Here is a 19028-nt window from a genome sequence, read left to right as displayed (position 1 = left end):
TTTTTTATGTGGATTTTTATCTTGTATTATGTACCCCAATTTGGAGTAATACAAATCAAATTACATAAAAAAAAAAAAAAAAAAAAACTCGCTAGATGTGTCGGTACTGTTGACGTCATCCATGACGTCAGATGAGAATAAACAATACTATCGTGTCATACATGTAAATGAGTCAGCCAAAGCAACCGTATCGCAGACGAACAAAGAACAGGAAAGAGAGAGGGGGTCTAATGGCGGAGGAAGAGGAAGTGAAGCTACTGGGGCTGTGGTCGAGCCCTTTTAGCTGTCGGATAGAGATGGCCCTCAAGCTCAAAGGTGTTCCGTACAAATACTTGGAAGAAGACTTGGAAAACAAGAGCCCACTGCTCTTGCAGCTGAACCCGGTTCACAAGAAGATCCCGGTTTTCGTCCACAACGGCAAACCGATCGCCGAGTCGCTCGTGATCCTCGATTACATCGATGAAACATGGAAACACAACCCGATTCTTCCTCAAGATCCGTACGAGAGAGCCATGGCTCGGTTCTGGGCCAGATTCATCGACGAACAGGTAACAGATTCATATCCGTAACTCATTAACATCACGATCTGGCACTATACACGGATGAAATAAACTGAGATGATGATGTTTGTCGCTTCTTGTGTGGCAGGTTTTGCTTACGGGGCTCAAGATCGTGGCGCAGACAGGACGGGAGAGAGAGGCCGCGGTCGAGGCGACGAGAGATTTGGTGAAGTTTTTGGAGAAGGAGCTGAAAGGTAAAGACTTTTTCGGGGGGGAAAGCTTTGGGTACTTGGACATGGTGGCAACGTTGGTGGCATTTTGGCTGATGAGATCGGACGATCTTGTCGGAGTCGAGGTTCTTCCCGAGGAGAAGTTCCCGGAGATTCACAGATGGGTGAAGAAGTTGTCGGAGATCCCTGTCGTGAAGGAATGCGTTCCTCCCAAGGATAAACACGTCCAGTACTTGAGGGCTCGTTTGGAAAGGATCAAATCGGCCTGAGAACCGTGCCGAAGTCTCGATCTGAATCAAACTCAGAAATCGTCGATCTTAACGGCCGGAATCTGTGTACTAGAATACTTCTGTTTGAGCTCCATGATGTCAATGTCCGTAAGAATCTGTGTTTTTTTTTAAATAACGTTTCGAAGAAATGAACTGGTGCAGTAACGGCGTTTTGATAAAGAAAAACCGACAATTCAATCGATTACGCAAGCGAAAATAAGCCTTCACCCACAAGACAGATTACCAAGTCAGTGTTCAGCCGTTTGACTGCAGGATTTTCTGTCGTCATTAGGCAGAGTCTCGGGCTCAATCAGCGGGTTAGTCGAAGACATTTCCACTCGGCTTAGCCCAAATTATCATGAGTGATGTCATGCATGACATGTACAAATTGAGCCATCGTTTTTGACTGAGCCCAACCAAACCTCAATGGTTACTATAAGAGTCCAGTATAAGCAGCCAGCGAAAAACAGAGGAGAGAGCAGATCCAATGGCGGAGGAGGTGAAGCTGCTGGGGATGTGGGCGAGCCTTTTCAGCCGTCGGATCGATATGGCCCTCAGAATCAAAGGCGTTCCGTACGAGTACTTGGAGCAAGACTTGACCAACAAGAGCCCCCTTCTTCTGCAGATGAATCCGGTTCACAAGAAAGTTCCGGTTCTCGTCCACAACGGTAAATCCATTGCAGAGTCACTTGTCATTCTTGAATACATCGACCAAACATGGAGTCACAATCCCATTCTTCCCCAAGACCCGTACGAAAGAGCAATGGCTCGGTTCTGGGCCAGATTCATCGACGAAAAGGTAAATTCTTCATCATACCCAGAACGAATCGCTGCCATAATCTTCAGATGAACTTGGTAAAAAGTAAAATCACATCATGGGTTTCTCTCTATGCGTCTTAGATTGTGCCTACAGGAATCGAGATCGCGATTGAGAAAGACGAAGAAGCGAGAGAAGCTGCAATAGAGAAGGCGAGGGAGTTGATGAAGTATTTGGAGAAAGAACTCAAAGGGAAAGACTTTTTTGGAGGAAAAACATTGGGATTGGTAGATATAGCGGCGATCTTGATACCCTTTTGGCTGATGAGGTTCGACGCCATTGTCGGAATCGGAGTCGATATTCTTGCGGAAGATAAGTTCCCGGAGATCCACAGGTGGGTGAAGAGGTTGTCGGAAACGGATGTCGTGAAGGAATGCATCCCTCCCAAAGACGAGCACGTCGCTTACTTGAAGGCGCTTGTGGACCGAATCAAATCGGCTCGTTGAATTGTCGCGACGGATCGTTATGTTCCCACACGATACTGTTCCTGTTCGAGTTTATCGTTTTCATTATTATATTAATCTATGTGTAATAGTGTATTGAATAACAATATAGACTACTTTCATCGCAAGACTTTTGTCTTTAATCACAACCATTACCAAATCAAACGACACACACGAGAATCATGAATGCTTCATTATTTATAAATGGCACAGTATCAAATTTTTTAAAAAAAAAAATTCAATGATTTCTTCTTCTTCTTCCATGTGTTTTTCCAATATTATTACAATGGGTGTTCCATTTGAATGTTTTTTTTTTTTTGCGGCCACTTTTTTCCTTTTCTTACTAAACAAAGACGTTATAAATTTGGCATTGTCGAGCCGTTGTGTCCGTTTTCACCTCGCAAGCACCAAATTTGGAAGACGTCTTGGGAAGGCAAACGGAGAAACCGGTAGTGGGAGGAAAAACTTTTCTCGAATCTCGATCCATCTGCTTGCTCGAGAGGGTAATTCGATTCCGTTTCTGCTCTTTGATCTTCGAAATGGGTATCATGTGATAGACTTTGACGTATATGTCTGTATGCAATAGGTTGATCTAGAGGTTTGATCGGACAAGAAGACTTATGGCGAATAGGATAGATAACGAGTACGATTACTTGTTCAAGATCGTGTTGATCGGCGATTCGGGCGTTGGAAAGTCAAACATTCTCTCGAGATTTACCAGGAACGAATTCTGTCTCGAATCCAAATCAACCATCGGAGTCGAGTTCGCCACCAGGACACTGCAGGTGAATTCATTCTCTTCATGTCGCAGAATGGATGAAACGTTCTATCCATATTGTAAGAGATTTGATTTGTTCCGTCGGTTTTAGGTGGAAGGCAAGACAGTGAAGGCCCAGATTTGGGACACGGCAGGGCAAGAACGCTACCGAGCAATAACCAGCGCTTACTACAGAGGCGCGGTCGGAGCTCTCCTCGTCTACGACATAACCAAGAGACAGACCTTCGAGAATGTCCCGAGATGGTTACGCGAACTCAGGGACCATGCCGATTCCAACATTGTCATAATGATGGCCGGAAATAAATCCGATCTGAACCACCTCAGGTCCATCTCTGACGAGGACGGCCGGTCTCTGGCTGAGAAGGAAGGTTTGTCTTTCCTCGAGACTTCTGCCTTGGAAGCAAGCAACATCGAGAAGGCGTTCCAGTCCATTTTGTCCGAGATTTATCACATCGTTAGCAAGAAAGCTTTGGCAGCTCAGGAAGCGGCCGGCAGCATGGCAGTTCCTGGCCAAGGAACTGCCATCAACATTTCAGACACGTACGCAACCAACAGAAGAGGATGCTGTTCTACCTAGTCCACATTATATCAGAAACAAGATTTCATGTCTTGTCTCCTGAATACCCTTTTTCGCTCTCTCCCTTTATTTGAATCAGTTGTAACGAAAACTGCGATCACAATCGCACCATTTCTCGAGACCTTAACGATTTTTTGTAGTCTCAAAACGCTACCCATTTTATTGTTCTATCTAAAACCTTTTCAGATTTACACAGATGAATCTTTTTTTGGCTATGCTGATTCGACTTGCACCGTCACATGATGAATCCCGTAAGCCTTTCTGCAGTAGTTTCTAACGTCGGAAAGGATCTCCCTAGGGCTGGCCCCCGGGATGGCCAAGACATGGCAAGACAACACGATTCTCCCCACTGTTATTTCCCAGACATGGAGATCATGAACATCCTGAACTCCATTGATACGTCTGAGGCCTCTCTCGAGCTTTGTCATGTCCACATTACCCGGCGCGCTCTCCATCAGAATGCGAAATACGTTCTTGAGCATGGGGACGGTGGCGGCGAGAGCAAATGCGGAGAAGACAAGAGTACAGATCAGATCAACCACTAACCATTGGGGTTTTGCCCATATGATGGCTCCACCGATCATGACGCCAAGAGACTGAATCATATCAGCCATCACATGAAGGTAAGCTCCTTGGATGTTGATGTTTATTGCCTTTGAGCTTTTTCCTGAACCACCCGATAAAAGATCCGTCTCCTCCTCGCTCTCCCTTGGCTTGCAATGATGATGATGGTGATGATCGTTGTGGCCATGTCCTAACCACATGACCATAACCAGGTTCACACAGAACCCGAACGCTGAAATAAAAAACATGGCTTCACCATTCACCTCTCTCGTTCTGCTAAGGAGCCTTTCGACGGCTTCGTGGATAAGAACACCGGACACGAGCCATATGAGCTGAACCGACAAGAGGGCTCCAAGAACTTCGAGCCGCTTGAATCCGTACGAGCTGTACGGATCCGCGTCCCAACTCGAAATCTTGATGGCCAAGATAGAAACTGAGAAACCCGCCACGTCGGCGAGCAAATGCGCGGCATCTGTGATAACCGCGAGGCTATTAGACTTTAACCCGCCAACGATCTGTACGGACATGACAACGAGGTACAGAAACATGAGGCTGAAGAGTCTTCTGGTAGATTCTTCCCGTTCTTTGCAGTCAGAGTTGCTCTGTTCTTGCCTAGAAAAAGCGCAAGCCATTCCGCATGACGCAGCGACTCCTCCGATCTCGTCGGATGATTCTGGTGGCTCCACACCATCGTAGGACTTGGAAATGTAAACTTGCCCGAGCTCCATCTTCCGTACACGCTTCAGCAGACGAACAATCTGAAACGAAAGAACAAAGATACCGTCATTTGAAACAGTACAAAAAATGGAAAAAGAAAACATTTTTGCGATCGATTTTTTCAGGAAATGCCTTAAACTTTAAGATGACGGAAGATCGAACAAAACCCATTTCACGAAAAGAGAGAAAAGAAACAGAGATTCAAATGAAACTGGAAAAGAAACGAACCCTCGATCAGGCGATAAAGAGACAAGGTGTAGATGAACTCCGGTGCTCTGTTCTTGAAAAGTCTCAAGCTTTTCTCTCTTTCTTAGATTAAGGAAAATAAAATGTCATCGTATCACATTATCGGAGTAAAGGAGTTCTAAAGCCGTGTCCTTTGATTGGGCCGTTACTCCTTCGGCGTTAGTTTTCGGGGATGGTATCTCCGTTAAAGTTAACGGAGTTGGGATCTAAATAAGTCGCTGTGACTTGTCGCGGGCGAACTCGAATAATCAATCTTCTTCTTTGAGGGGCGGAAAAGTAAATGCAAAAGTGGTTTCAATTTGTACGGATAATATTTATTTATTTATTTAAATATCGTGGAAACGAAATCCTTAATTTTGGCCTCTTACGTTTTATTTTTGTTTTACGAGGTTTTTTAAGTGTTGGGTGGGGAGGGACGAACATATGGATCGGGTCTTAAATCTAGATCCGAACAATTTGTCTTTGTTGTAAACCAAATAGTGACCATATAATATACATTAATAAAATAAACAAAAAACGGGATTCTTAAACTAAAATATATTGACACCAAAAAAATTTCTTTGACAGGATGTAAATATAAAAATATGAATTTTGTTATTTTTTTCTACAATTATTTTCAGTTAGTACACAAAAAATTAATTAATTTAACAGTTTTTTTTATGTCAAATGCTCATCCATACAAATTATAAAAAAAAAACTTTTAATTTAGTGAAAAAAAGTAAACAGATAATATCTACCATACCATTAGATTCAGAATACTTGTCTTTGTTATCTCACATTCGAAATCGAATTATCAAAGTTTGTATAACAGAGTTTATTGTATCATTTATGAAATTCGGATTTTCTTTTGTATTAAGGGAATCTATGTTAAGGAATAGAAATAATAATTTTCTGCTTATTTCAATTGTCTGGGTGGTGTAGTCGGTTATCACGCTAGTCTCACACACTAGAGGTCCCCGGTTCGAACCCGGGCTCAGACATGAACATTTTTTCAACTAATACCTTTTCAAGTTTACATGCAATAATTTTGTGATAGTGCGGCAGTAATACTTGAACAAATATATTATCTATTGTGGTTATCGATAATTTTTTTTTGTTCACTTTAATTTGCGTGATGACGGAAATAATAAATGAGATACAGAAAGACAAAAAAAACAAGATTATAAAAATATTATATAACAAACCATACCGGTTTTCACCGGTTTCGTAAACCGGATCTAAGTCTGTTATCAATGTTTCCTAATTGAGAGCTTGCTTTCGCCTTCTCACCCCCCAAGGGCCGAAGTAAAAACAAAATAATAATTTACAAAGAGAAAAAATAACAATAAAAAGAGTCCCAAAGTCTCCGACTAATTAGTGTCCATCAACGTGTCCCCCTCCTAAGATCGATCACGATAACGCTGACGTTGTCGGTGCTGTACCTCGCCAATGCCAGCCTCGTCAGCAGCACAGACGCCACCCCACACGCCTGGTCCGAGATCTCTCCACTTCTCCGCCTATTCCTCGACCCCACCTTCTCTTCCTCCTCCGTCACTCTCGCGGCGGCTCGTCGCCTTCCGGTCCGAACCTTCCCGCGGAGACACATGCTCGCCACGGCGCAGGCCGTTTCGTTCGACACTACGTCCCATAACCCGTCGCTCGCTAAGATAAGACATTCGTCGTCGTCCGTCCTGTCCGTTATGGTTACCTCTGGCTCGCAGATCACGTAGGGCTTCAAGTAGTTGTCGCCTATGGCTCGCGACGTTGCTAACACTCCGAGAACCCTCGGGCCGTCCCAGTAGATGACTCTCCCTCCCGCGGCCTGGATTCGGTCCAGCTCGTCAGGGCGATCGGGCTGTGGTTCAGACAATGAACACGTTGAACTTTGTCAGATAACTTTCAAGTTCGTTAATTTACGGTGCTATGGAATAAAACATTTTTGACGGATTACAAAAAATATGATGGAATAAACCCGCGAGAATAAAAGTATGAACCAGAGCTTTCCAGGTGGTTTCTGTTGGTTTGTTTGGCTACCGAGAAAGTGAAATTCAAAATAAAGAAATGGGAAAACATTTTCTTCCTCTCGCCACGTCGAGAGAGAGAGACTGACCTTGTGATCGGTGGAGAGAGGGACGGGTTTTCCGTTACGGCAGAGAACGGCTCTGGAGTCGCCGCAGTTAGCGACAACGATTTTCTCCGGCGTGATGACGGAGACGACGGCGGTGGATCCAACGGCGTCGCAATCCGGCGTCTGAAGCTCGCACCTGCAATTCGCGCCAGTAACGGTCTCCTTGCACAATGCAACCTCCTTGTCCATGCGCGTGAAGCTTCGCTCCATCGTGCGATTCCAATCCTCCTTGCCGTCACGAAGCAGCTCCTCTTGAACCAGCTCGTGAAGCCTCTCTCTACACCTCGTAGCCACCTGCGAAAACGGCGCCATTTTCAGATTCACCATAACAATTTTGAATTTCAAAATTTGAAAATTACTGGAAAAGTAAGACGAAACGGAAATTAAACGGCGTCGTACGTGAGAGCAGCCATGGCCGTCGTACAGTCCGAAGTAGTGCCATCTCGATCCAGAATATTCGGGGCATAACAAAGGATGGATCGCCACCGCGTCCTCCATATCTCTTCTCCCACCGCGCGACGATGCGACGCCGTATTTCGGATATCCCTCCGCCTCTATCAAATCTAGAACAGAAGATTCTCCGGAACCGTCTTTTTCATCCGTCGCCATATCGCCTTCGAGCACTCCTCTCTCTTCCTTCTTCTTACGCTCTTCCTCCGACGACTCCGCCGTCGTCGAAACCCCCGAAGCCAGTCTCGACAACCGGATTCCCATTCTTCGTCGTCGCGCCGGCCCCGGAACACAACCCGCCGCCACCGCCGCCGACTCGTCTTCTTTCACCACTCCGTAGCAAATATCGCTCTTCCTCCGACGACTCCGCCGTCGTCGAAACCCCCGAAGCCAGTCTCGACAACCGGATTCCCATTCTTCGTCGTCGCGCCGGCCTCGGAACACAACCCGCCGCCACCGCCGCCGACTCGTCTTCTTTCACCACTCCGTAGCAAATATCCGCCATATCTGACCTTACTATATTCTCCAGTACTTGATCGTATGAATCTCGTCTCTGGCAAGATGAACGAGTTCTGTTTGGTTATTGTATTGAGAAAACGCAAGCGAAACCATGCAACAGGAAAATATCGTCTATACGCGCATTGCTCTATCTGCCTTATATACTCGGAGGGCTGCCATGGTCGACCCTTTTTTTTTCGGCGAAATTAATTTAATTTACTTTCGACTTTGAATTTTTCTTTATTTTTCAAAATTTACGCTGGCGACGTGACGTAATGGGCTTGTGCCTCAACGGTTTGATCTCAGCCGTTGATCTGGACACCGCAGTGTTTATAAATTCGCCACGTGAGGAGTCACCAGCCGGTGGAAAGATACGTGGCCCAATAGAAATAAGACAACACGGATAAGAGGGAGTTCCTTTCGCGCCACGAATGTGGTCCTCTTCCCTAAGGGAGGAGCTTTTTCCCAATGTCTTCTCTCTGTCTTAAAAATCTTTCTCAAAATAATTGAACTAAAGAATTTCATTACGTTAATTTGCTCGTCGTATCTTTTTAATTATTGTATCGTTTTCTTCTTTTTCCTCTTATCATTTTAATTATTATACATTAGTATTTAGTATCTTGTTCACAATGCTGTCAGTGTTACTTTTGGTGTTTAATACTTATTGAAAAATAAAATATCGAAGGAGAGAATACAAATATAAATCTGTTGGCATAAATGGCCGGATATGAAAAAACAAAAGTATATTATATACACAATAATGCCTTGATTTTTTTTCTAAAAGATGGACCGGATCTTATACAAAATAAGTAAATCCCGTAGCTGTTTGAACAACTATATAATCAATGTCATGTTGAATTTAATTTGGTCACGAGATTAAATAGAGTTCACGCAATTATATTCTTATCATTTCAAGAGCCTTGAATTCAGGACTTTTGACTTTTTTAAGACACATTTTTAAATTTGAAAAGAAAAAAAAAGAAGAAAAGGTGGCCTAATTAGAGATGTATTGAATCGATTCTATTTATTTTTTTTATTTTTTTTAAAAAAATTAATTTTTAATTACATCTATTTCGTTATCTGGTTAAAAACTTTATATATATAGTTAATCGATTTTAAAATTAGATATAATTAAATTAAATTTGATTGAGTTAGTAGGCGAACCACGCTTCAACGTATCAGTTGTTCATCGGCGTGTGGGTCCGTTTCTGTAACATCGTCTTACTCTCTCAAAGAGAGAATCTAAGGGCCCCACCATTTAAATCTTTAACGTACACGTGTTACCATCGTAGTGTACTTGGACCCCACCATAAATTTCATTCTTTTGCATATTTGTAGTCATAGCATCTATTAAACCGGTAATCACACTTTCACCCCGGTAGTCTATTTTGGTAATACATCATTCGGGTCTATCTCTTGGTGCGTCGTCCCGTTCACTTTTCCTCGATCGCGAAATTTATAGCATTTTATTGCCACATAAAAATTTCAAAATCTCAATATTTTGATTGAAATATCGTAATTTTTAATTTGAAATTGGAATATAAACTGTAATCCAAGTGAAAAAGACATCCGTTGATCGTCAAAAAAGACTTCCATCCAATGTATTCACGTAAATAAATTAGTAATATAGTTAAATTGTATTCTATTTCCGTACCTATTGTTATATGAGTTACATAATTATTAGACTTATCATCTTTAACCTAAATATATATTCCTTTTTTTTTCTATTGTATTGTCAATTAAAATAAAGTGGTAACATATTCTTTTTGATAATTCACAATAAATAAAATAAAGAAATTCACTCCGCCATAAATTGTATCAGTGTGTATATATATATATGTATTATAAGGATGAGGATGTGTAGCCACGTTGACACTATAGAGATTCCCCTGAACACATGTCCGAAAGGGACACGCGCCTAAGGGCTTTTTGTCTCACGTGAATAAAGTTAACCTTGCAAAACTAACCATGGTTTACATGCATGTCCAGATACACGAGTTGGAGTTTTATTTTATATATTAAAAAAATGCATTTTATTAGCTGTTCTTTTTTGTTGTTATTTACAGTTAGCTGCAGAATATTTCAAAACCCAAAAGAAAATTTAAAAAAAAACAACAATAATAACAGTTTTGGTTTTATTGGTAGGTGAAACAAAATTTTCAATCTCACATTAAAGTCCAATTATCAAAATTGATTACCACAGGACCCATACTGCATGCATTTCAATAATATAACTGAAAAAAAGGGCTTAATTTGTGTATTATGAATTTAGAAAGATGTGAAGAGAGAGAGTTTTTACTGCAACATTCAAAGACATGTATGTATGTTCATACTACAGCATATTTCATTTTTCACGACCATACAAGGGTTGTGATTATTTCCGTTGCTTTTTGAGATCGAAACGTGGGGAAACTTCAACCATGTCCTTAGCATTTTTCTGCTTAAGCCGAGAACGAGAAGCCATTAACGGTCATACCTCCGTCCACGCAGATTGTCTGACCGGTTATGTAAGAAGCCGCCGGGAGACACAGAAAGGTCACGAGTGACGATACCTCCTCTGGCTCCCCCACACGGCTTATCGGGCTTCTGGACACGACCGCTTCCTTGAACTTCTCATCCTCCAGAGCCTGATAATCGAAATTATATATATATATGGACCGACACCTTGATGATTAGAAACAGATCATGTTCTCCATTAAAAAATGTGGTGTTTTTTTTTTTTTCTTTTCTTCCCTTACTCTGTAAACTAAAGGGGTTGAGATGAACCATGGACAGACGGAGTTAGCCCTAATGTTGTCACTTGCCCATTCGCACGCTAGGTTCCTCGTCAACTGATTCATGGCTCCTGTAACCCAATTCATAGGTATACATATTTATGCGGAACTGAAAAATAGAAAATTGACAAACAATATCTAAATCTTAAATTTTTTCGAGACGATAATTAATGGACCCCAATATGTTATATATATATATATATAGATAACAAATTATCCGATTATTAAAATAATATCTGCAAATATATTATCATATTTATTGATCCATATTAATATAGAATCTTGAAACATAATCTAATTAACAAACCCTAAATAAATAGATAATGGTTAAAGTGATATCACTGATATGCAGGAAAGCTTTAGGGTTTTTTTTCCCAAGATTGGAACATACCTTTTGTTGCCCCATAGATGGATCCAACATTAACGGACACGACCCCACAAACAGAGGACATGAACACGATGCTCCCAGATCCAGAGGCCTTAAGCAAAGGATGAGAAAGCTGGCACAGATGGTAAGACGACTCGAAGTTCGTAGTCATCAGAAACGAGAAATCTTCCGCCGTGTACTCAGTGGTCGGCTTCCATATGTTGGTTCCGACATTGTTTATCTGCTCCACAACGAAGTCGATTCGGTTCACTCAATAACATCATACAGAATTCATGAATCCAACACACGAGAGTTACTGACGAGGATGTTGAGTTCGCCATTGAAGAGAGACGAAACTGTCTCCATGAGCTTCTCTCGTTCAGTCCGAAGCGACACGTCACAGACAGAACCCGTGACCTGAAAGCCCTTCGCTTGCCATTCACGTAAGCATTTGTTAAGGTGGTCTCCGTCTCTGGCACACGTGTGAATTCTCGCCCCAAACCCAGCTAGTTCCTCAACGACAGCTTCGCTGTATAAACACATTGGAACATGCATGTTACTGCGTTGGTATTTGTCTCGAGGAGTACTGAAGAAGAAGTTATGAATATTGAAGTTGTTGAAATTAATTCCATTTCAAGAGATGTGGAGCATGGAAGTCTATATTATAACAATAGTATGTATTTAAATAATAAATTTGAAGAATTGTGATAAATATTATAAAAATCGTGTCTTTATAAGATCTTGACTATTATTTTTTTTTGGTTTTTCGGATTTCAAAAATTTAGAAAACCTCAACCATTCAAACCCTAAATTTATAAGATTTTGATTGACTGTTTTTTTTTGGATTAGGTTTAGGTATCTTTCTGTCCAACATTCAAACATGGGTTTTTGCTTATCATAAATTAGAGATCATCTGTATGGATCGTTTGTAGGAAAAAGGAAGGAGGAAGAACTAACCCGAGGCCTTTCGTTCCGCCAGTTACGAGAGCCGTCTTGCCTTGAAGGCTCCATCTGCTGTTCTGTCTGATGCTTTCCTCAGCCTTAGCCATTCCAGCTACGAGCGATTATATCAATATCCCACAGACAAAAATCTCGAGAGATTCAACCGTGTTTTTATAGATGTAACATGGAAGACGAGTGGTCATCTATCTAGTTAGGCAATGGTCATATCAGACTGTAGTCGAAGACTTGACAAATCGAAAGAGGTAACGAAAACAAAGCTATATATGGAGCGATAATTGTTAGAATTTTTATTCGAATTCATTGTATTGGTTGCATCTGCACATTTATTTTCTGTTTCCGAATTAAAGCCCGAGTCCCATAAATGGCGCTGTCAGCAACCAACTTGGACCAAACACAATTTACACCTTCAAGTTGGACCAAATCCAAAGGGGTCTGTGGGGACCCACCCAAATTGTTTTCTTTCCCCGCATTTCAATTTTTAGCGGCGGGAAATAGGGTCATATATATTTTTTTTAAATCCATATCTTTGAAAATGTATTGGATGGGGAGTACCCAGCCCAGTGGTTAATGATAACCCACACCGAGAGGTTGTTGGTTCGAAACCTATGGTATGGTACTCCCCTTAGCCGGCTAGTTTTACGAGGCTGTTTTACCTACTCCGTGTGGTTTGCCGGGTATTGCACGGGACGGTAGGTTTTCTCAGATCTGCGATGCTGTTCAGATATCGTTCTCGTCCGGTCCACGGGCTGAGAGGCGTTGCGGTGTCCGGTGTCTGACCCGAAGGGTTGTAGGATAGGGGTTTCCCATCGTAACAAAAAAAATGTATTGGATGGAAGGTGAATAATACTAATTAGTCCAAAGAAGAAAATAATTTCATTTTAGGATAAAAAATAATAATAAAATGAAATTAAAACAAAAAAATTTAGGTAACAACTTGTTGCCTAGTATAAAGTCCCCTGCCGAGAGATATATCAACAGTAAATTGTTTTTTTTTCTTTCCATCTTCTATAAAACAATAAATTTAACAAATCCATTTTAGTTTTTTTTTTTTTTTTTCTATTTTGATTCACATACCGATAATGGATGGAGAGAATACGGACTGGGAGACCGAACAAAAGCCAGAAGGTTCCTCAGATACTTTCGGACATGTTTGGGCATAGTAAATATGGAACACAAGTTTGAAATTGTGGAATTAATTGTGGGGATATAAAACATCATGTTCGTCCGAGTTCAAATCTTACGGGAAAGGTAAGTTCTTTGATTACGTTATTTTGGATCTGTACCATGGAGGATGTATTGGATTTGGACCAACCGGGGCACTGGCGGATCCATAAATTTTTTAAAGTGGGGCAATAGTTATTAATTTTATATAAAATACAAAAAATTCAAAATTTAAAAATAATAAAAAAAAGGCTTAGTTTCTTGACAAACCATTTACGGCCAAAATGATATGAAACAGTATTAGCGTAACGGGTTTGAAAATTGCACCGAAATACACGCACGTAATAATATCATATGCAGTAGAATAAATATATATCAAATATGGTTATTATGATAATAACAATAAAAATAATAATAATGGAAAATTAAAAAAAAAAACACTTTGACGAAAAAAACACTAAACTTTTGTTTTTGTCAAATAAAAATTAAACTTTTTAAATAAATTTAAAAAAACACTAAACTTTTTAAGTGATCTAAATAATAAATTTTGTAAATGATTCAAAAAAGTACATGAACTATATACAATTATAAAAAAAACAAATATAATAATTTTGGTTTTATTGATAGGTGAAACAAAATTTTTAATCTAACATTATAAAGTCCAATTTATCAAAATTGATTACCACACGACCCATGTCCCAATTTCTGCATCCATTTCAATAATATAACTGAAAAAAAAAGCTAATTTGTATATTATATTGTGAGTTTAGAGAGATGTGAAGAGAGAGTTTTTACTGCAACATTCAAAGACATATATGTAGTAATATATGTTCATACTACATCATATTTCATTTTTCACGACCATACAATACAACTGTAGGATCGTGATTAATTCCGTTGTTTTTCGAGACTGAAACTTGGGAAACTTCAACCGTGCCCTTAGCATTTTCTGCTTAAGCCGAGAACGAGAAGCCATTGACGGTCATACCTCCGTCCACGCAAATTGTCTGACCGGTTATGTAAGAAGCCGCCGGGAGACACAGAAAGGTCACGAGTGAAGAGACCTCCTCTGGCTCCCCCACACGCCTTATCGGGTTTCTGGACACGACCGCTTCTTTGAACTTCTCATCCTCGAGATACTGATAATCGAAATTAATTATATGTATGGACCGTCACTTGATGATAAGAAGCAGAACATTAGAGAATCTCAATTAAAAATGTGATGTTGTTTTTCCCTTACTCTGTAAGCTAAAGGAGTTGAGATGAACCACGGACAGACGGAGTTAGCCCTAATGTTGTCGCTTGCCCATTCGCACGCTAGGTTCCTCGTCAGCTGATTCATGGCTCCTGCAAACCAATTCATATGTATACATATTTATGCGGAACTGAAAAATATATATGCATTGACATTGTATTGGCTTATAGTGATGCAACGAAATAATACTAGGTGACCTATATGGATCAAGCATGTATATTGCCAAGTGAAGTATATATGGCCTAATTTGTAGAGTGCAACGGAATCATAGCAAAATTTACAGATTTTGCTGAATAATTGTGGATCTATTTATCATATTATATATCACGCAAAGAATCAATCCAACATAAATAAATAAACAAAAAAAAAGGTGTCATAACGGAGTATATAAAAGAATCATGATAAAATTATGTCGAAATCCGAATAGTAATATTGTAGATTAATAAGCAAAATTATTCGTTCACATGCGTTACGGTAAGAAAATTTTTGCTATATCAATCACAAAGAGACCACTATCTTATATAGAATATCTGATCTCTATATTTTCTAATCGTCCGTTCAAAAATAGAAAATTGACAAATAATATCTAAATCTTAAATCTTCAATTTTTTTGGAGACGATAATTAATGGATCCCAATATTTATATCTTAAAACATAGCCTAACTTACCCTAAATAAGCAACGGTTAAAGTGATATGCATGAAAGCTTTAGGTGTTTTTGGAACATACCTTTTGTTGCCCCATAGATGGATCCAACATTAATGGACACAACCCCACAAACAGAGGACATGAACACTATGCTCCCAGATCCAGAGGCCTTGAGCAAAGGATGAGAGAGCTGACACAGATGGTAAGAAGACTCGAAGTTCGTAGCCATCAGAAACGAGAAATCTTCCGCCGTGTACTCAGTGGTCGGCTTCGTCATGTTGGTTCCGACGTTGTTTATCTGCGCCACAACGAAGTCGATTCGGTCCACTCAATAATATCATACAGAATTCATGAATCCAACACACGAGAGTTACTGACGAGGATGTTGAGTTCGCCATTGAAGAGAGACGAAACTGTCTCCATGAGCTTCTCTCGTTCGGTCCGAAGCGACACGTCGCAGACAGAACCGGTGACCTGAAAGCCCTTCGCTTGCCACTCACGTAAGCATTTGTTAAGGTGGTCTCCGTCTCTGGCACACGTGTGAATTCTTGCCCCAAACCCAGCTAGTTCCTCAACGACAGCTTCGCTGTATAAACACATTGGAACATGCATGTTACTGTGCTGGTATTTATCTCGAGGACTGAAGGAGAATTTTTGAATACTGAAGTTGTGGAAGTTAATTCCATTTCAAGAGATGGGAGCACGGAGGCCTATTCTACGGGTGGATGTTTCGGTATCCGGAAATTATTCGGTTCGGCTTTTTTGGTGCTACAAAAATATGTTCACATCGGGTTTTTATTAAGAAAAATTATATTTTTAAAAAATATTTCAGTGTGAAATTTTTAAAATTTAATTCGGTTTTGAATTATAAAAAAATATTGTTCAAGAAATTTGAACGATTCGGTTTGGAAACGATAAGAGTTTTTCGGTTCGGTATGGTTTCGTCCGTTTATTCAACTGAGAGGTATAACCTTGGCGGTTACCAAGTTGTGTGTGGCAGTTATTTTTAATTAGTATTAGGGTTTGCGTGGTTTTATTTTTAACAAAGCATTAATAGAAAAATAAAAATATCATAATTTGTTATTTGTAATATCCTAATATAATTACTTCAAAATTAACAAAGAAAATGTTTTGTTATAAAAAAACAAAGAAAATATTTATTTGGAAAAAACAAGATTCCATTAAAAAAATATCATTGTCGAGAATCCTATATAGCTGCAAAAATAGGTTAAAACAATCTGATATTTTTATGGAAAAATTTTCATGCATAAATTTAATATAACAATAGTATGTATTTTAATAATATAATTTGAAGAATTGTGATAAATATTATAAAAATCGTGTCTTTAAATAGACGTATGTATAAATGGGTGAAACTTTTTTTTAAAAATCACGAATAAATTTATGTAATTAATTTTTAATGAAAAATGAAATAGTCTAACAAAAAAAATTCAAATTTTCATTGAAAATCTAATAAAAAAGGTTTTTACTCTTCATTTTTTTTCAACAAAATATTTATCTAGTTTTAGAAAAACTAAATTTATATGATCTTTACTGAATATTTTTTGGTTTTTGGATTCGAAAAATTTTGAAAACCACAACCATTCAAATCCCGAATTTATAAGATTTCGATTGACTGTTTTTTTTTCTGGGTTTTGGATTAGGTTTAGGTATCTTTCTGTCCAACATTCAAACATGGGTTTTTGCTTATCATATATATTCAATTTCAGATTGGGATTTAGGAAATGGAACACGTAGCATAAATCAAAGATCATCTGTATCGATCGATCGTTTGTCGGAAAAATGGAAGGGGGGAGAACTAACCCGAGGCCTTTCGTCCCGCCAGTTACGAGAGCCGTCTTGCCTTGAAGGCTCCATCTGCTGTTCTGTCTGATGCTTTCCTCAGCCTTAGCCATTCCAGCTACGAGCGATTATTTCAATATCCCACAGACAAAAATCTCGAGAGATTCAACCGTGTTTTTATAGATGTAACATGGAAGATGAGTGGTCATCTATCTAGTTAGGCAATGGTCATGTCCGACTGTAGTCGAAGACTTGACAAATCGAAAGAGGTAACGAAAACAAAGCTATATATGGAGCGATAATTGTTAGAATTCTTATTTAAGTTCATTGGTTGCATCTGCACATTTATTTTCTGTTTCCTAATTAAAGCCCGAGTCCTATGGCGCTGTCAGCAACCAACTTGGACCAAACACGATTTACACCAACTTGCACCAAATCGAAAGAGGTCGGTGGGGACCCACCCAAATTTTTTTCTTTCCCAGGATTTCAATTTTTAGCGGCGGAAAATAGGGTCATGTTTTTTTTTTAAAATCCATATCTTTGAAAATGTATTGGATGGAAGGTGAAGAAATTATTTTATAGCATGAAAGGAGTTCTAGTTGTGTTGTGTTGGACCAAAACCCATGGTTATTATAAAGGGAAAATCCTAAAAAAATTACTGAACTATCTCTAACATATTAATACCGAACTTTTCAAACTTCCAAATTAAATATGAATTCGTCAATTTTGACATAAAAAATACTGAACTTGTAAATTTTTGACAAAAACCTCATCGACGTTAAACGACGTTAAATTAGTTAACGGACGATCTGACGTGACGGATGACTCAACGCCTCGCCATTCGCCACGTCAGATAAAAATAAAAATAATTAAAAATAATTAAAAAAAAAAATAAAAAAAAAATATACAATATATATACAATATATATATAGACATATATATATATAATATTAAAAAAAAGACTACAGTGCTGCAGGGAAAATTTTAGGTAACATGTTTGTACATGCATGGTAAATATAAGCTTGAAATTGCGGAATTCATCGTAAATGAATCCGAGAGAGGATGGTTTTATTTTTCTCCGCCGGTGACTTGTACTGCAAGTAATTGTGATTGTGTGTTGATTTCGGTTTATTGTTGTTTTGTGCGTTGTTGCGATGCATTAGTTATTCTTAATGGTGTATATATATATATATATATATATATCTTCTCCAATGTTGATTACTGAGTTTGGCGTTTGGTTTTCATATATTGTAAAATTTCCGAGTTTCGCCATGAAAAAGAAGTATCCCCTTTCACAATGTGTATATGGGACCCTTAAAAAGGTAGAAGGTATCTTTATAGTATTTTTCATTAATAATTATAATTTTTATCATTATGATATTCATTTTTTTAGTTAATATAATTAATAATTATAATTTTTTCTATAAATCTAAAATAAATATTAATTTTACATTATCCATCTTTTCAATCCAAAATTTGTTATAAAAAACCACTCTCATATCTTACCCTTCACTTATACTTTTAATTTTTATGAACATCACACATTTTAAAATGTTGTATTATCAATGTTTATTTTTTAGTGATAATATTATCATTCCATTGTATATTTATTGTCTTCAATAACAACATACATGTATATTTTTGCTTCAAATAAAGTTAGAACTAAAGTTAGAAGAATGATATTATTTAAATCGATAAATTTGTCCCCAAAGAAAATTAGGTTTACTCCAAGCTCAAGATGTATGGTTACCGGGAATAGAAGAAGGGTCTAGAGTAGGGGACACGACTTTCGCCGCGCTAGGGATGGGTGGAGTAGGATTCAACGAGTTGCAGGGGGGAATGAGAGCAAAATATCAGGGTTA

At 39.0% G+C, this 19028-nt stretch overlaps 6 protein-coding genes and 1 non-coding gene across 10 annotated transcripts; 4 read left to right on the top strand and 3 right to left on the bottom strand.

Annotated features, from left to right (window-relative positions):
- The first annotated feature begins 176 nt into the window (after positions 1 to 176).
- On the top strand, positions 177 to 1148 carry LOC104800705 (glutathione S-transferase U7-like). Its single transcript, XM_010523597.1, has 2 exons — positions 177 to 548; positions 649 to 1148. The coding sequence occupies exons 1-2, from the start codon at positions 231 to 233 to the stop codon at positions 997 to 999; spliced, it is 669 nt and encodes a 222-aa protein (XP_010521899.1). The 5' UTR covers positions 177 to 230; the 3' UTR covers positions 1000 to 1148.
- A 160-nt stretch (positions 1149 to 1308) lies between these two features.
- Positions 1309 to 2387, top strand: LOC104800703 (glutathione S-transferase U7-like). The gene is made up of 2 exons (XM_010523596.1): positions 1309 to 1798; positions 1900 to 2387. The coding sequence occupies exons 1-2, from the start codon at positions 1487 to 1489 to the stop codon at positions 2260 to 2262; spliced, it is 675 nt and encodes a 224-aa protein (XP_010521898.1). The 5' UTR covers positions 1309 to 1486; the 3' UTR covers positions 2263 to 2387.
- A 228-nt stretch (positions 2388 to 2615) lies between these two features.
- Positions 2616 to 3796, top strand: LOC104800701 (ras-related protein RABA2b-like). 2 transcript variants are annotated; one of them, XM_010523594.1, is made up of 3 exons: positions 2616 to 2762; positions 2846 to 3044; positions 3129 to 3796. In XM_010523594.1, the coding sequence occupies exons 2-3, from the start codon at positions 2880 to 2882 to the stop codon at positions 3612 to 3614; spliced, it is 651 nt and encodes a 216-aa protein (XP_010521896.1). In that variant the 5' UTR covers positions 2616 to 2762; positions 2846 to 2879; the 3' UTR covers positions 3615 to 3796. The 2 variants fall into 2 exon arrangements, with proteins under 2 accessions (XP_010521896.1, XP_019056599.1); XM_019201054.1 differs by lacking the exon at positions 2616 to 2762 and having other exon boundaries at positions 2770 to 3044.
- Positions 3797 to 3813: 17 nt separating this feature from the next.
- Positions 3814 to 5294, bottom strand: LOC104800702 (metal tolerance protein B-like). The gene is made up of 2 exons (XM_010523595.2): positions 5124 to 5294; positions 3814 to 4936 (listed from the first exon to the last, which is right to left on the bottom strand). Exon 2 carries the CDS (start codon positions 4904 to 4906, stop codon positions 3827 to 3829), a length of 1080 nt encoding a protein of 359 aa, XP_010521897.1. The 5' UTR covers positions 4907 to 4936; positions 5124 to 5294; the 3' UTR covers positions 3814 to 3826.
- A 753-nt stretch (positions 5295 to 6047) lies between these two features.
- TRNAV-CAC lies at positions 6048 to 6121 on the top strand. The gene has a single exon. It is a non-coding gene; the product is annotated as a tRNA-Val (tRNA).
- Positions 6122 to 6285: 164 nt separating this feature from the next.
- Positions 6286 to 8010, bottom strand: LOC104800700 (protein phosphatase 2C 3-like). Its single transcript, XM_019200960.1, has 3 exons — positions 7648 to 8010; positions 7231 to 7542; positions 6286 to 6975 (listed from the first exon to the last, which is right to left on the bottom strand). The coding sequence occupies exons 1-3, from the start codon at positions 7960 to 7962 to the stop codon at positions 6505 to 6507; spliced, it is 1098 nt and encodes a 365-aa protein (XP_019056505.1). The 5' UTR covers positions 7963 to 8010; the 3' UTR covers positions 6286 to 6504.
- A 2417-nt stretch (positions 8011 to 10427) lies between these two features.
- On the bottom strand, positions 10428 to 17426 carry LOC104800698 (tropinone reductase homolog At2g29290-like). 3 transcript variants are annotated; one of them, XM_019201063.1, is made up of 6 exons: positions 17188 to 17426; positions 15742 to 15949; positions 15445 to 15661; positions 14702 to 14808; positions 14577 to 14600; positions 10428 to 10799 (listed from the first exon to the last, which is right to left on the bottom strand). In XM_019201063.1, the coding sequence occupies exons 1-6, from the start codon at positions 17277 to 17279 to the stop codon at positions 10638 to 10640; spliced, it is 810 nt and encodes a 269-aa protein (XP_019056608.1). In that variant the 5' UTR covers positions 17280 to 17426; the 3' UTR covers positions 10428 to 10637. The 3 variants fall into 3 exon arrangements, with proteins under 3 accessions (XP_019056608.1, XP_010521894.1, XP_010521893.1); XM_010523592.1 differs by lacking the exons at positions 14577 to 14600; positions 14702 to 14808; positions 15445 to 15661; positions 15742 to 15949; positions 17188 to 17426 and adding exons at positions 10935 to 11041; positions 11362 to 11578; positions 11659 to 11866; positions 12295 to 12527 and having other exon boundaries at positions 10428 to 10823; XM_010523591.1 differs by lacking the exon at positions 10428 to 10799 and having other exon boundaries at positions 14235 to 14600.
- Positions 17427 to 19028: the final 1602 nt, after the last annotated feature.

This window comes from Tarenaya hassleriana, unplaced genomic scaffold, assembly GCF_000463585.1.
Source record: "Tarenaya hassleriana unplaced genomic scaffold, ASM46358v1 Cleome7, whole genome shotgun sequence".
NCBI lineage: Eukaryota > Viridiplantae > Streptophyta > Magnoliopsida > Brassicales > Cleomaceae > Tarenaya > Tarenaya hassleriana.
The sequence above is the reverse complement of the archived record's forward strand: the minus strand, read 5'-3'. Positions and strand labels throughout refer to the sequence as shown.

Coding starts and splice junctions, on each gene's coding strand:
- LOC104800702 (XM_010523595.2), bottom strand. CDS start 4,906: ATGGAGCTCGGGCAAGTTTACATTTCCAAGTCCTACGATGGTGTGGAG.
- LOC104800703 (XM_010523596.1), top strand. CDS start 1,487: ATGGCGGAGGAGGTGAAGCTGCTGGGGATGTGGGCGAGCCTTTTCAGC. Junction 1,799..1,899: donor CCAGATTCATCGACGAAAAG/GTAAATTCTTCA, acceptor TATGCGTCTTAG/ATTGTGCCTACAGGAATCGA.
- LOC104800701 (XM_010523594.1), top strand. CDS start 2,880: ATGGCGAATAGGATAGATAACGAGTACGATTACTTGTTCAAGATCGTG. Junction 3,045..3,128: donor TCGCCACCAGGACACTGCAG/GTGAATTCATTC, acceptor CGTCGGTTTTAG/GTGGAAGGCAAGACAGTGAA.
- LOC104800705 (XM_010523597.1), top strand. CDS start 231: ATGGCGGAGGAAGAGGAAGTGAAGCTACTGGGGCTGTGGTCGAGCCCT. Junction 549..648: donor CCAGATTCATCGACGAACAG/GTAACAGATTCA, acceptor CTTGTGTGGCAG/GTTTTGCTTACGGGGCTCAA.
- LOC104800700 (XM_019200960.1), bottom strand. CDS start 7,962: ATGGGAATCCGGTTGTCGAGACTGGCTTCGGGGGTTTCGACGACGGCG. Junction 7,543..7,647: donor ACGGCCATGGCTGCTCTCAC/GTACGACGCCGT, acceptor CCGTTTTCGCAG/GTGGCTACGAGGTGTAGAGA. Junction 6,976..7,230: donor CTCTCTCCACCGATCACAAG/GTCAGTCTCTCT, acceptor TCTGAACCACAG/CCCGATCGCCCTGACGAGCT.
- LOC104800698 (XM_019201063.1), bottom strand. CDS start 17,279: ATGGCTAAGGCTGAGGAAAGCATCAGACAGAACAGCAGATGGAGCCTT. Junction 15,662..15,741: donor ATGGCGAACTCAACATCCTC/GTCAGTAACTCT, acceptor GTTGTGGCGCAG/ATAAACAACGTCGGAACCAA. Junction 10,800..14,576: donor TCGAGGATGAGAAGTTCAAA/GAAGCGGTCGTG, acceptor GAGAAGTTCAAG/GAAGCGGTCGTGTCCAGAAG.